The sequence below is a fragment of the Pholcus phalangioides genome, unplaced genomic scaffold (genome assembly GCF_987345545.1).
Source record: "Pholcus phalangioides strain wild (caught in Gottingen) unplaced genomic scaffold, Ppha-v1.0 ptg000010l_1, whole genome shotgun sequence".
Classification (NCBI taxonomy): Eukaryota; Metazoa; Arthropoda; class Arachnida; order Araneae; family Pholcidae; genus Pholcus; species Pholcus phalangioides.
This window is the reverse complement of record NW_028301603.1, coordinates 1866260-1881782: the sequence shown is the minus strand read 5'-3', so window position 1 is coordinate 1881782 and position 15523 is coordinate 1866260. Positions and strand designations below refer to the sequence as shown.

Genomic DNA, 15523 nt, shown 5'->3' with positions numbered 1-15523 from the left:
TTTTCGGTAGTCCTGAAACTTTTTTTCCAGCACCTTATTGTTCTTTTAAAGTACCTAAACACTAATTCACTACATAAACACATTTCCAGCTCCTTCAGAGCAGCAGCTTTCTTCAGAGAAGGATAGGGAGTCCTTAGACTCAGTACGCCCAGAGAAAAAGCATCTTTCTCAGTCAGTCACTATCATTTTACAGTACCTAAATATTATTATTTTACAGTGCCTAAATATATTTTGTTTTAAAGTACCTATAATTCTTTCATAGTACCTAAATACTGTTCTTTTGTGCAAGAACATTGAAAATTACGAACACAAAAAAAGCTAAATACAACTTACCTAACGTTCAAGATAAACAGCATTGCGCATTCAAAATGGCGGAAATCGGTACGTACTTGAGATGATAGGATATAAATAGACGTCGGTGAATCATTTTAAGTGTGTCGCGTTTTGAGCGTATCTATCAAATATGATGCTTCTTTTAACGAGTATTTTCCGGTTATGAAGATGCAAAGTCATGACCGCGTCCTCGTTTATTAAGACGTTTTCTCTTTCGGGCACGGATATGAGTTTCCCGAATACGAATGCACTTTTTATGGCGACGTGTTGTCATAAGCGTGTTGTCATGACTTTCTCTCATCGCCTTGCCCGAGTAATTCCTATCCCCCCCCCCCCACAGGTGAAAGAGTTCGCTTGTGTTTTGTTCTTGTTTGTTGGTAGCAGTTGGTGGTTTCACCTTGAAATACTTTTGGCTTTGGCTGTACTAACGGAAGTGAACATGTGGTTAAAAAAAAAAAAAAAAACGCGCGTTTGTTTCCATTTTATTCCAAAAAATTGTTCCTTCGTAGTGTTGTTTTAGCAGTCGGTGGCACAATGGCTTCTTACAGAATTGCTAATCGAAATTTTAGTGTGGCGATCTTTATCAGTGGTTCTTAATCTGAGGCCATGTGGCTCCCTTGAGGTACTGGGATATTCTGGGGGGGGGGGGGGGGGATACGGGTGAAAATAAGATTAAAAGGGGGACCCCCCCCCCCGACAAGTAGTGAAGGGGCTGTAGAGATCTCTGAAGAAATAAAGCTTTCAAGTGAAATATGGTGGGGGGGGGGAAATTTGACTTCCTCCAGAATCCAGTGGTGCTGTCCATATAGCCAAGGTCATGTTAACCTATTTGCTCACGTGGACATGACCCGGGTCTCATTTCCATGGGGAGCCGACAGAATGAGATCTAGTGCTATGTTTTTCAAATGTAAGCATGTAAACTGTTTCTTCCAGGTAAGTATGGGATTCCAGGACGTCAATTTGCCCGTGGACCCCCGATGGTGAGACGGCCATGCATAACCCTCTCCCTCCAAGAAGAAGCTCACTGAACTCTAGTCCAGAGTAAGCGTGAACCCAGGGTGTGTCGGGAGGATCGATTTATTGCGTAGGTTCATTGGATCATTTCGTAATTTATGCACACCTATTTTTCTCACATAATTGGGCTCTTGGGAAGGATGCTCACCTATTTTCTGGATCCGTGCCAGAGATCTCTTATATTTTTTTCATTATAAATTTAATCTTAAGTTGAATTCGACAGGTAGGAAGGGTGTGCCCGAGTGGCGCAGTGGTAAAGATGATCGTCTTCCGCTATGAAGGTTACCATCAAGATCCATGGGTTCCGGGCATAGAACGTTAGAAGCATTACCTACCGAGCCTAGGGCGACACGGATGGATGGATGGAACCTTCATTTCCCACCCAACTTCACTGGTTGGAAATTGCCGTATGGCGATATATGACCGGAGTTGGTGTAGTAGTAGGTAGGAAGGGCCTGGCTCTTCAGTAAGTGTAAGGGACCCTGGATAATATGGTCCAAGGGAGTGCCATGGATTGAAAAACACTGATCTATATTATAATTTGAATATTAATGCATAAATATTGTGAACGTATCGTCACTTTTCAAGTCCGAATCGATTTAAGGTCATCGTTTCAAGAAACATCAGAATGTTAGAAATTACTGCTACTCAAGGAGACTTCTGTGCTCGGTTTAGAAACTCCGCGTTGCTTTTAGGAAATTTTCCAGTAGAGAAAATTATGACACCAGTTGGAAAATCCTCATTTTGTTGCACTGAACCCCCCGCATTAACAAAAATGTGATGCCCTTACAGTTTTGCTTTGGAAACCTTGTGTGGGAAGAAGGGTAAATCCAAGGTTTCTAGAATATATAAGGTTAAGTATTAGCAAGCGCGCCCTTCAGAATGAAACTGGTTTTGACGTCACCCGATTCCTCACGTGATCTAGAACTTAATCCACTCAAACGGGAGCATAATGTAAAATTGTTGGTTTTCATGAATTTTTTCGCATAGTTTTCACGCTCAGAACTTCATCATTTTTTTTGATCGGATGCCACAAAAACCGCTTATTGTCGAGATATTTGTTTTTTGTTTTTAAAAAATTTATTTGATTTTTAATGAATTTTTTTCCCGCCTCATGTATGCAATGTTAAGTCAATGGAAGCAGCTTCTCTCTTCCACGAGAGGGAAATTCTAGAAACCATGAGGGAAATTATCAGGGACGCGTCTTTACGGAGAAAAAAACATACAGGGAAAGAAAAATATTAGATACATTTGAAAATGTTTAATAATTTTGATTGAATTAAAAAAAATTTCTTTGTAATAACAGTTATTATTAATTATTAATTATTTTTCATTATTAATTATTAATTATTTTTCATTATTAATTATTAATTATTTTTCATTATTAATTATTAATTATTTTTCATTATTAATTATTGATTATTATTAATTATTTATTATTATAGTTATTTATTATTATTATCATTATCTACAATTTTTCATGCAAACCCACCTTCGGGGAGAGTACGGAAAACATCTTTCATTTTGCATTATGTGGAGGCAAGGTTAGTTCCTTTCTATCTGTACTCTAAAGAACCTCTAAATTACGTTTCACTTGCTTTTTCTGAGGGGAACGAGACTAGACGATGCCTTTACGTTTTTCGCTAGGGCCAGAATCTTGATCTGGGATGGATGGATGAGAAAAGCAAATGAAGTCCAGGAGTAAAACCATTTTACTACAAAATTTAGCTTTAGAGAAAAACGAAGCTGAATATACGTGGCTTGGATTGGTTTTCCCCGCAGAATATGCAGAAAGTTTATCGCTTTTTTTGCACGGCTTTAAAGTCGTTCCACCCCAAAAAATGAATGCACGTGAGGATATAGTACTCCTTGAATTATTATCCTATCTTATTTTCGAGAAAAAAAAATTCTGTAAAATGGTTTTACCCCCCTGAACCCTTCGAATGCAATGGCACATTACTCAAATCGCTTCCCTGCGGATCAGGCGACTCTTTATCAGTCGTTCTTGCCTTACATAATACGGACTTCCAAGGATTGTACCGTTGATCGTACAGAACTAACCGCATTGCTACTTCAAGCTGGGGCGTAATCGGTGCGATTCGCTGTAGCTTTGTGTGGCCATAGAAAGCAAGGTGGTGGATATTTCATTGAATTATCCTGTTTCTTTCTTAATAGGGGTCGGTGCAGACCTGGTTTTGACTGCTTATACAAGATATACAGAAGACTGGATGTTGTGAAGATATTTATTATTTGAGATGTTCATTTTTTAAGGAAGGGAAAAACTCATCTCTGCCTCTACCGGGAGTCGAACCCGGGTCCCTCGATTGCCGGACGAGTGACAAAAATTTTATAGCTGCACTAACTATAAGTAAGTTCCTGTATGATTCACAAGAATCTATTATAGTCTAGACATAGTCTTTAATTTCTTTCCTGCCAGCCATAGTCCCTATGTAAGATGGGATTTGCCAGAGATTATTAGGTGTTGACAACCTCAGACATCAGTTAGCGTCTATGAGATGTCCGTGTCATTTCTAGGATCCACAACATTTGTATTTTAAACTACCTTCATAACCTTCACAAATATTTACCAAAAAAAAAAATTACGATTCGGTCATTTTAACGCAGTCGCGACCCTTGCAAGTGCGTGCTGTAACATTGGAACTCACCAGATGTCATTGGAATTTGACATAGAGAAGAGCAATCAAGGTATCTGATGATATTGTGATTAGTTTGGCAATGTGGCAATTTTCTTTTTTTTGTTTCGAACGGAATCGAATGGATAGTGTAGGTTTTCCGCAAAGCTATTTGCTTGGATATACAACACAATTTATTGTATTTCAGTTTGGCTCGGTAGTTTAGCATGGGATTGCCATATTCTACGGAAGTGTCAGTAAAAATATATAAGTTGTATTTTCTTACGTTTTTACTCGCTTTTTCTTCCACAATTTCTATTATTTTTCGATTTCAATTCAATTCTGCGCGTGCTGTTCAGACTTCACACGGAGGTTTTTAAAAGCTGGCAGTGTGATGCGAAGATATTATTTTAGAAAGAGAGAAAATTCAACCGCCCTGCGGAAATCGAACCCACGCCCCTTGACCAGTGTTTCTTAACCTTTTTTTGCCCGTGGCCCCCTTTGAACCATGTTTTTTTTTTTTTTCTCGTGGCTCCCCTGTCTTACACAGAATCTTCGACCCTCATCTGGAAGCAAGATCTTTTATACGTATTGGATTGATTTTTTCAGTGAATTTATACTGAACGAAAGTTTTGCAAAGGATATTGGCCTCCGTACCACTGGCCTAGAATTTATTGACCTCCCCGTTAGTCAGAGTTTTATTCAGAACCGTCTAAACATCGTGGGCCCGCTTAGGCAAAGTCCCATACTTAGCTGGTAATAAACAGCCAGCATATTTGCTACTTATTTTCAAAATTTATTGTACTATACAAAATATCATAAGGTGGGGTCACTTATGGACATGAGACCCCCCCCCCAGGCACGACCCCTTACAAGAGTGGGACTGACAGAGCTGCAGTCCGGGGCCTGATATAGTTTTCATAATTTTTTGTATTTGACGGGGGGTCCTGTGAAAAATCTAGCCGGGGGGGGGGGGGCTGCAAAAAACGCCATCCTAAGGAACCTGCTGCAAAATTTAGGCGTGAGGCCCGGCTGGGTCCTTGCCCTAAGACGACCCTGGTTTTATGAGTGGTTTTGTTGGATTCTGTAATTGTATAGTCACTAAAAATATAAAAGATTTATTTATTCACACCTTAATTTTTCTTCTCAGCTCTCTGTAGCCCTCCAAACCACCTGTCATCGCCCCTTTCTTCATTTTATTCCGTGGCCCCCTTGATATATCCCAGTACCACTAGAGGGCCATAATAGCCCCCGGTTGAGAACAACTGCCCTAGACCACTAGTTGAATTTTTTCTCTCTTTACAAAATATCTCTTCGCATTAGCCAGCTGTTACAAACCTTCGTATGGATAGCGGAGAGTGACATCATCCTCGGATACTCAGACTTCCCTAACCTTAATTTATCTCAGCGATTCCCAACGTGGGCGTTAATGCCCCCTGGGGGGTGATGGAATGTTCCAGGGGGAGCGGTAGCAGCTACGGATATAGCATAGGATTCTATGGGTTAGATTGCGGGGGGGGGGGGGGAGCGCTGGGAGAAAATCATTTCTGAAGAAGGGGGCGATGGGACAAAAAAGGTTGGGAAACTGATTTATCTCAATATAAAAGTCAGCTTGGAACATAGGTTTATTCGAACGTGGATCGATTTTTCATAAGTCGGTTTTAAGGCCACGTTAATTAACTACATTCATTGCGCATGCCCACATGTTAGAAATTTTTTCATACAGAAAATTTATGCGTTACTTAGTTTACCATTTTCTCCCTTTCGTATTCAAATCGCAAGCAGAATATCATAAAAGAAAAAATATGTGTTTTTGCTTAATATCGCACTAAGAAAATTCAATTTCTATTCCACTGCTTCAACTTGAAAACATACATTTTTTATAAAGTTTATTTTTGATTTAAATTAAAAATAAATTGCGTTTTATCCGTTATTTCTTTTCATTGGAAAGTCTCGCAAATAATGTCGGTTAGGGGCCATTCAAGTATTACGTAAGCAAATTTTTAGCCATTTTTGACCCCCACCCCCTTGTCAGCAAAATTTCGTCATTAGCTCTGCCCCTCTGAATCCTAACTCATATTTTCATAAAGGGGGGTTGATGACGTAAGCATATTATCCAAACCCCCCCCCCTTGTCATCAAAAGTCAGCAAATCAGAAACCCCCCTCTACCCCCCCCCCCCTCCGCCCCATCGATGATGACGTAATACTTGAACGGCACCTTAATAGTAATTTGATTGGAAATGATAATTCGATTATCATTACAATTCATTACACGACTGAAATGTGTTATTTCTCAAAGGAAACTTATTTTTAGTATCTGAAATTTTTTAGGTTCATTTTTCAGACGTTTTCTTTTCCTTTCAACAAGATTAGAAAGTATTTTTTGCGACATTGAGCTTCTAAGTGCAATATTTCCTGAGATTTTTTTCGAATGAGATATTCATTTGGGAGGAAAACAGCATTAAATGCTAGTAAAACGGTTTTCCCGCATAACTAACGCTGTTTTTCCCAACTTTCCTCGATTTTCGAATTGGAATATTCCGCTTAAAAACGTGGATCTTTTTTTGGCATCAGGAGAGAAACAGGGCAACAACTTTACTATTGGGTTTTCTGAGCACAGGATATAAAGTTGTTTTTATTTTAATAACTATACAGCCCCTTGCAACATGAATGGCATATCTGAGTACTACACGTTATTTAGATACATTATCTAATTGGAAATACAACTCTAGGGTGAATGGTTCGCCATTAAAATGCCTTACGCCCTACTACCTATACACCCCGTATAGAGTCTTCTACGTACCAATACCCGTACATTGTATGCGTTTCTTGGATGTATATTTACCTACTTACCCCAAATCCAGCTTTTTATCTTCGTCAAGTCATTATATAATGACGTGACAATTACGTGCATGTATTATGTTCCCTTTTTTATAATAACACTTTATATATATATATATGTAAGTGTGTTGTTTGGTGTCTTCCTGGATTACGCAGCAAAACTCGCTGAGCCGCTTAGTTCGTCTCGTCCGCTGCGTGCCAGTGGAGCAGACGCGAAGACCGTTCCATTCTCTTTTCAGTAAATGCCTCCGCCGCTATTGTATACGCGTACGGGTACGGTTTATTTCTCTTGCTTTTTTTGGTTTTTCTGTGGGAAAGTGACGCATAGGTGCCGAAAACAAAAGTGCGGGTTTTTTTTTTTTCAAAGTAATTTACCATCGAGGTCAATGGGAAAAAGATATGGGTGGAGAAATCACCCATTTTTATTTTATATTTTTTCCTAATTGGGGCACGCGCCGCACAAGATGGCGACACTTAATTATTCCCTGAAGGACACTATATATATATATATTTTTTTTTGTACACATTATGAAACTTCTTTGAATTTCCTGTGGTGGAGCTGCATAGTCTGTTTACAAGAGTCACCGCCACTTCATTAACTGAAAGAACAGACGATGAAATTTTCATTTCTCACTGTCGTAGACTAATTAAATATCGTTTTTGATCAGTTTGGATTAGTTTTCTTCATTTTGAACTCTATTCCATATTACCCGCTAAAAATTATTTTTTTGTTGTTTTTTTTCCAGTCATTATATTTATTTTTCAATACGATACACTTGTCAATGTGATAAGGTGGTAGAGAACAGGCCCGTCATTTAGGGGAGGCAGGGTGGGCCGTTGTTCCCCCCCCCCTTTTGAAAATACACTAAAAATGGTATATATATATACATACATACATTGTGTGTGAGTACATGTGCTTTGCCCTACCAAAGAAAAAATTTGCACCCCCCCCCCCCCGCCCCTGGAACAAGTTGAAATGACGGCCCTGGGGTAGAGGACCGATTATAGAAGTAACTCTCCCCGTTACTTTTCTTAATTTACATCAATGACCTCCCAGAATCCCTCAACTGCACCACTAGATTATCTGCTGATGACTGTGTAATTTACCGTATCATTCACCACGATTCTGATCAAGAACTTTTCCAACATAACCTGGCTTCCATCGCGCGGACTGGTGTTCTTCATGGCAAATCCATATCTCAAAGACGGTTCACACATGAAAGTTGCCCGTAAATTGCTTCCTCTTGAAAAAACACTCGAACTCCATCAATAATTTAACGTTATCCCAAGTTTCTCAAATCAAATACCTCGGTGTCACAATCTCAGCCGACCTACGTTGGAACAAACACGTTGATTACGTTTACCAGAAGTGTCTAAACAAACTTTTCTTCCGCCGCCGCATCCTTAAACACTCTACTCGGGATATCAGACTACTCTTGTTAACAAACTTATATCTACCTCGTTCTTTCCTACGCCGCTGAAATCTGGGACCCCCCTACACCTCTAGTAATATAGACAAACTCGAATCAATCCAAAATAAACCCACCGATTCGCTCGCGACTGATGGTCATCTTTCGCTTCGTCTCATTTCTTGATTAACGTTGTTTTCTAAAATTTTGCATGTCCAATTCAACATAGTTACTTCTGGTATCTAAGGCCAGTATTATACTATAAAAGTTTGGTAAAAGTAATTTTATAAAACTTGAAAAATGCAGCCAACAAGGTCACCGGTTGCATTTACTAGAATGTAACCAACAACCTTATTGGTTAGATTTTTCATGTTTTATAAAAGGGATTTTATCAAACTTTTATAGTGTAATACCGGCCTTAGCCAAAACATCCTACATCCCTAAAAGACTCGGCTATTCCCTTAAAATAAAACCTATTTTTCTTTCCTCATGCTATTGCTGAATGGAACAAACTCCCAAGCTCTATTGTCGAATCGTTTTTTTATCACTATCGTTTTTCACTATCACTACCTTTTTGTCCGATATATCAAACAATATCTTTGTCATTTTCTATCGCATCTTCTTGCATAGGGCCCAGGGCTAACAATATTGTTTAAAAAAATAAATATGAATAAATGCAAGATTTTGTAAAAATACAGGTTTCAGGTTTGCATCAAGTTTTAAATTGGAGTAATCGAAAATAATAAAAACGGTATATTCCATATTACACGCACTCCTATAGTTGAAAATCCTAAGTTTAGAATCGTTCAAAAAATAGTTTCAGAGTTTATGGCAGAAATAATACGGCGATCGGTTACAGTGAGTTCAGGATTAAAATGAACGGGATAATTAATGAGAAACGAATTTCAGAGTTGGTGGAAGAAATTATTTCGGAATTAATAAAAATCTTCTGTTATATTCGGGGACCATGTGATCTCACTCTCAGGGCCTATCTTTCGAGAGACGTACTGTACATTACATTAAATCCTCATAAATCTCGATTTCGTCACAGTTATTACATTGGTATGATGGTCTTCGGAAAGTTTGAATTTGGCCCGCAAGGTCTGAAAAAGGTTCAAGACCTTGAAATACAAAGTAGTGATAACAATGACAACTTTATTAGGCCAGGCGGTACAAAATTCTAATGTTATTTAGGCACCTTTGGCAGAACAAAAACTTGCGAGGAGTCGAGAAATATATTCGGCATTGTTTTATGTTGCTTTTGGCGTTGCAAACGACATTGCGCTGCTTACGAAGAGAGTTAAAATCTACAGTCACTAATAACATTTGTTAGGTCCAGACCAGAATTAAACGTTTCCGTCGCTGCCCAGCCTTTGCAGGCTGTCTGGCGACTTACAGATCACCAGGGGTGGTATGAGAAGGAAAAAGACAAGTTTGTGCATGTGTGTAAGGTATGTAGTGTATGTGTGTGTGTAGAGAATGAATGAGCCAGGAGAGTATTGTTCACAAATCTTCGCGAAATGAATGCTCATCGAGATAAAACACAACACAATCGAAGAACAAGGGGGAAATGTCTTAAGGGAAGTAGCTGATGATATGCTACCCAAAAACCCCAACATTATAAATATTTACATAATCGAGAGACACTGACCAGACATGTTTGAGGTGCTGTTGAACCGTCATCAGTCATATAACCATAATCAAGAACGTGAAAGAAAAAGTTATAATGAAGACATGACACATACCATCTCTGTATTGTAATAACATCAGTTTCAACACGAAACGAACCCAATGCACCATTTTATGCAAGCGCAAATTATGAATAAATGAGAAAAATTATTAATTGCGAAAAAAAACAACAACATATAAATGCCTCTGAATTGCGACCACAGCATCCGCAATATCAAACAAAACTGATATTAAATTGATAAATTGTTTTGAAAAAAAAAAAAATCAAAGTCATGAAAATGTTCTGAAAATTACATCAATTCGTCACCCAATCCACGCTCAGCAAGTCCATTGGCCTAGAGTGTACTGTGGGTATTCTAGGGTCATAACAGACAATTTCTCTAAGATGCGGGTGCTCAGAAGATCGTAGCCTGTCAAAATGAGCATTTGCAAGCTCCTTGATATAGTCCAAGATTAGTGGTAAGTCAAGATCTTTACGGATGTTTTTTTCCTCTCACATACCAGGGGGCTCTGGTAAACTGACGAAGAATGATGTTCTGCTGTGTCTGTAAACGTTTCATATTTGCAAGACTGGAATGAGCCCACACTGGGGCAGCATACGTCAGAATAGGACGAATAATAGTTTTAAAAAGAATTACTTTATTCCTCAACGTTAGCCTGGCCTGTGGGAATGTGATTCTGGATAGCATCCCAACTGTTTGTGAGACCTTATTTCTTACGTACATCACCTGAGGAGAAAATGAGAGCGACTTATCTAGTATACAACATAGATATTTGACTTGGAGTTTTCTTGTCAACACCGTATTGCCGATGTATATGGGAGTTCTTGGAAACTTGTACCGTCTTGTGAAGAGAATATATTGACATTTTTGATGATTCAACTTTATATCGTTGTCTTGGCACCAGTCCTCAACGTCTTCAGTTGATTCTTGTAAATTTTCAATACATTTTTTCCCTTTTTTGTGATTGGTCAACAGGATGGCATCGTCAGCAAATAGACCAAGCATTCCGCGCTGAGGAGCTGGGAAGTCATTGATGTATAGCGCAAAGAGCAGTGGTCCCAAACAAGAACCCTGCGGGACAGACGCTCTTATTGGTCTAACAGTTGAGAGACAGTTGCCATTTTTGGAATCTTCGATTGGAAAGGTAACTGTTTAAAAAGATGATGAAATACTCAGGCAAACCCAGGTCAATTAGTTTGGATAATAAGGTCGTGTGATTCGTTTTGTCGAAGGCCTTACATATATCCAGACAGAGAGCACAGACATGTTCCTTGTAGTTGAACGCAGTCATCACGAACTCGGTAACTCTGTGCAGCTGAGTGACGCAAGAATGTCCCCGCCTGAATCCGTGCTGCTCACTTCGAAGAATGCTGTTGAAGGACAGGAAAGCGTCAAGACGTGAAATATAGATACGTTCAAAGACTTTAGAAATGTTACTGAGTAAGCTGATAGGTCTGAAGTTTTGAGAGAAAAGTGGGTCAGTTCCAGATTTATGAAGAGGTTTGACAATAGAAAGTTTCCAGACATTAGGAAAATAGCTTGTCTGAAGCATGCTATTAAATATATTAGTGAATGATTTGAGGATAGAAAGAGGAAGATTTTTAAGAGCGAGATTTGAAATTTCATCATGACCAGAAGCTTTTTTAGTTTTGAGTTTGTTAATCATGCCCCTGATTTCGTCAACATTGGTCAAACCGGCAGCACCCATTCCGCGCAAGGCATCCGAGCGAACTCTATCCAGGAAGTCTTGAACTTTTCCATGATGAGCTGAAGCAATACTTCGAGATTGCAGACTGTTTGGCATGAATTGCTTTTCATAGTTATCAGCTAACGTTTCAACAATCTCTTCATTTGTATACAACAGTTGACCTTGTTCGTTTGTAATTTTGTCCACCGCTGGAGATTTTCGTTTACAGATTTTCCACGCCTTCCAAAGTGAGCCATCGGATGCTGTGGCCTCCTCAATGAAGTGGGTGAATCTCTCATTGACATATTCAGTTGTTTCTTGTCTTATTTCCTTTTCTAGTCTGTTTAGAGTGGTTTTATCAGACCGTCTTCTAAATCTTTGCTAGAGTTTTACATTTGTAGGTTTTTTTGTCTGAAAGTATTGGTATCTAAGTGCTTTAAGAATGTATTGAAGATTACACAGGTTGGGCACAAAGTCCGTAGAAACTTTAAAAATTCATGAATACCGGTAATATAACCGAAATAAATAACGGTTTGCCGGGTTAGCATCGCTAGGTCACGGGAACTTTTTCAACACAGGAAAAAAAAAACCCCGCAAAAACAGCCGATAGGTGACGCTGACGTCACAAGTCAAAGAAAAGATAAGCTAATAACAAACAGAATGCCTCCAAATCGCTTATTACAGCAGTGTGTTCACCACCACAGGGAATAACACATTGCAGGCGAGTCACAAATCCAGCAACGGCAGAGTGTAGCAGGTCCACATGCACGTTTTACAAAGGGGAAAAATGGTTGCGGATTAGGAGCGCAAGTTCTTATAACCGTCTCATTTGCATATTTCCACCGAAGTCGCTCGTACCAGCGCCACCTATCGGCTATTTTTCCCCGCTTTAAAAAAAAATTCCCGTGACCTAGCGATGCTAACCCTGCAAACCGTTTTTATTTCGGTTAATTTTCTGGGTTTTATGAATTTTTAAGCTAATAAATTTTCTAATTTCGAAAATTTTGAGGTATCAAAAACTAGAATTACATACCACATACAATGCAACATTACATTCTAGTTAAGTGCTGCATAAGCTTATTTTTTCTGCGACAATCTCAGTAATGAATTTTATACATATACATTTTATTCCTACATCAGCTATTTTTAATACCTCGCTCATAACGTACACGTCGGCTATAACATACACTTCTCGAGGCATGTTATAACCGAACTCTACTATTTTTTTTTTATAGTAAGCGTATAGTGCTGACGAAACTTTCAAATACCGTTTTAACTAATGCATTGTGAGGCTTTAATTAGAACTAAAGTGACATGCAAAAAATTTAGCATGGTAATTATTTCAGTTTTTCCTCAATGTGGTGGTGAACGGTTAAAGCGTTTTCGTGCTCGTCTTCAAATTCAGGATCGCATACAACAGTGTTTCCTCAACCTTCTTGAAAAACAAGAGCCACTAAAATTTCTGAAACAATTCGACGGACCACTTGTGTCCCGTAATACGGGGCATGTCTTTAATTTTCGTTGTTCCAATTTTTTTTAATACGTTTGTCCCATTTTTTCAACGAAACTTATTTGAATAATTTGTAATAATTACCAAAGCCACAGCGTTTTCGTAGAAAAATTATTTATGATGATTATTGCAAAAATATGATAAATATTCATCTCGCCATATTTCTCAGGTTTAACGTTTTTTTCCGCGGGTTTTTCAGCAATGTTAATTACGATCGGTGATTGTGCTACTTTTGGCAATGTTTTTTGGATGATAATTGGCGATGTCCCGTATTTTACAGATTATTATTTAATATTCCAGCTTAGGGGTATTTTCCTCAATGAAATATAGTCATCAGATCAATTTGAATATTCTTTTCGTAAAATACTATTTTTTGTCAACCGAAGCCCTTTATCTTCCCAACCTCCAACAATTTCAGCAGTAATCAGAAAATTTTACTTAGAACAATTAGTTGCAATTTCCGGCAAAATGATACCCTGTATTTAACCCTTTGAACGGCAATTAGAAATCACTACACTTTCTTCAAAAATGCCGTATCTTTTTCAATTGAGTAGGCTTTCTGCCGATTTTCAGCAGGTACAAACTAAGGGGTATAGGGAAGTTTTATGCATTGAGAAATCAACTTTACAAAATATCGGGCCTCCTTGCTAGTGCTAAAATAAGAGGCTTTTATGTAGGCGAGATATCTCGTCGTTGCCGCTAAAAGGGTTAAGGTCGCAATTTCCTGCATTCTCCTCGATGATGTATGGTGAACCCAAGTAGGAAGGTATAATTTTATTTGAACCCATTTGAATTTTTCTTAAATCGATTACAGCGGGTGAACAATTTTATCATGTCTGTCTGCGGACCACCTATGCCATCGCGCGAACCATAGATTGACAAACGCTGGTATATAATATCTAAAAACAACTTTTCTGCAAATAAATGCAAAATTGTTAACTCGAATTTTTTTTTTTTTTTTTTGTGCGAATAAATGCGATTTTCGATCTTTGCATCCCCGCGCCCCCTTTTGCATAAGCCTCTGGGCTGAGGGTTAATCGTTTTGAGCACCTCGATAATTAATTCAGAAATTAAAAACTTCTACACTAATCTGAAGCTGAGCATCCACGGGTCTGAAACACCTCCGAGGTTCCAACTCTCTCTATACTGCCTTTATTATCAACGAGCTCTTTCTCAATCAGATTCTCTTGGCGTTAAATTTTTCCCAGAATGATATTTTCGGCATCAATTTCAAGATTGTTGATGACAATTCTATACCGTAGCATTGATTTATTAATAGTGAATGAAAAGACATCAATAATACAGTATTTTGTGTCTGATGCAATATTTGACATAACAGATAAATGATTGGGTAAACCAAATTCAAAGATATCTTAATATATTTTGTGTATCTTATATTTGACTGTATTTGTGTTTTTTGTTGATCAATTTCAAATTTCAATGAGCATGAGAAATGCTCAGAGAATGAGCATGAGCTCATGAGAATGAGCTCTTTGCTCGAACTGACTTCAAAAAAGAAGAAGAAAAAGCACTACCAAAATTAATATCTCTAAGCATTCTAAATGCTAGAAGCATACAAAGCTATACAAATAACATTTAGACAGTCTTAATTTAAAATATCGAAAAATATTTACGACGCAAATCGTAACTTCGAAACACAATCGGAGAGAGATCACATACCTGTGCAATCCACTTCGAAAGAGATACAGCAGCATCTTTCCGACATGACAGTAGCGGTCCTCATGCTTAATATTATTGATCCATGCGTGTAATGAATATACAGGGGGGAAGAACAAATAAAATTTGCAACAGTAATAATAATAATAATGCACACACGAGGGCGCAGTACAATACGACAACTAAATAGTAACACGCGTGTGTTTAATTTCGACCATAAATGGCGATTTGAATGAGTTTATGTGCGCGCCGCATGGTCACCAGCAAAATTTTATTCAATATCGTAAGCGAAAACTGGCCCCTTCCATAAAACTGGCATTGCTCGGAAGCACGCGTAAACACGGAATGTGCGATTCTCGGGGTTTGTTTGCGTCGACTACACGCAACACCGTGACTGTGTTCTTTTTCGCTTGCGTGACGCAATGTCGCACATTTGGAAGGCTTCTTCTTTTTTCTTTCTCTGAATAACGGAGTATGTGTGCTATTGCGCAGAGCGGTGCGCAATAGCGTACGCCAGTTTTTTTTCTCGACTTGAATCTCTTTACCTGCTGGGAAAAAAAAGCGCGAGGGAAATACCATTACAAAATACACACCTGTGAGACCTTTCACTTCATATATGCATGCGTATTGTCTATCTGTTTGTTTGCTCAATCGACTCCACGTCAGACTCGCGCGGTACACTTCTCCGTTTCAGACGTCAATTTCCCTATCAAATATTCTATCGGGT

General features: G+C 38.6%; 1 protein-coding gene across 2 annotated transcripts in view; it reads right to left on the bottom strand.

Moving 5' to 3' along the window:
• The window catches only part of LOC149080742 (uncharacterized), a 108056-nt gene extending 92836 nt beyond the window's left edge, over nt 1-15220 (bottom strand). Inside the window, exon 1 of one of the 2 annotated variants that reach the window (XM_089237421.1) lies at nt 14800-15220. In XM_089237421.1, coding sequence (XP_089093547.1) covers nt 14800-14834 — 35 coding nt within the window. In that variant the 5' untranslated portion in view covers nt 14835-15220. Of the gene's footprint in view, nt 1-333; nt 476-14799 lie in introns of those variants that run through there. The other variant, XM_089237422.1, reaches the window with a different exon arrangement.
• Between the last annotated feature and the right edge of the window lie 303 nt (nt 15221-15523).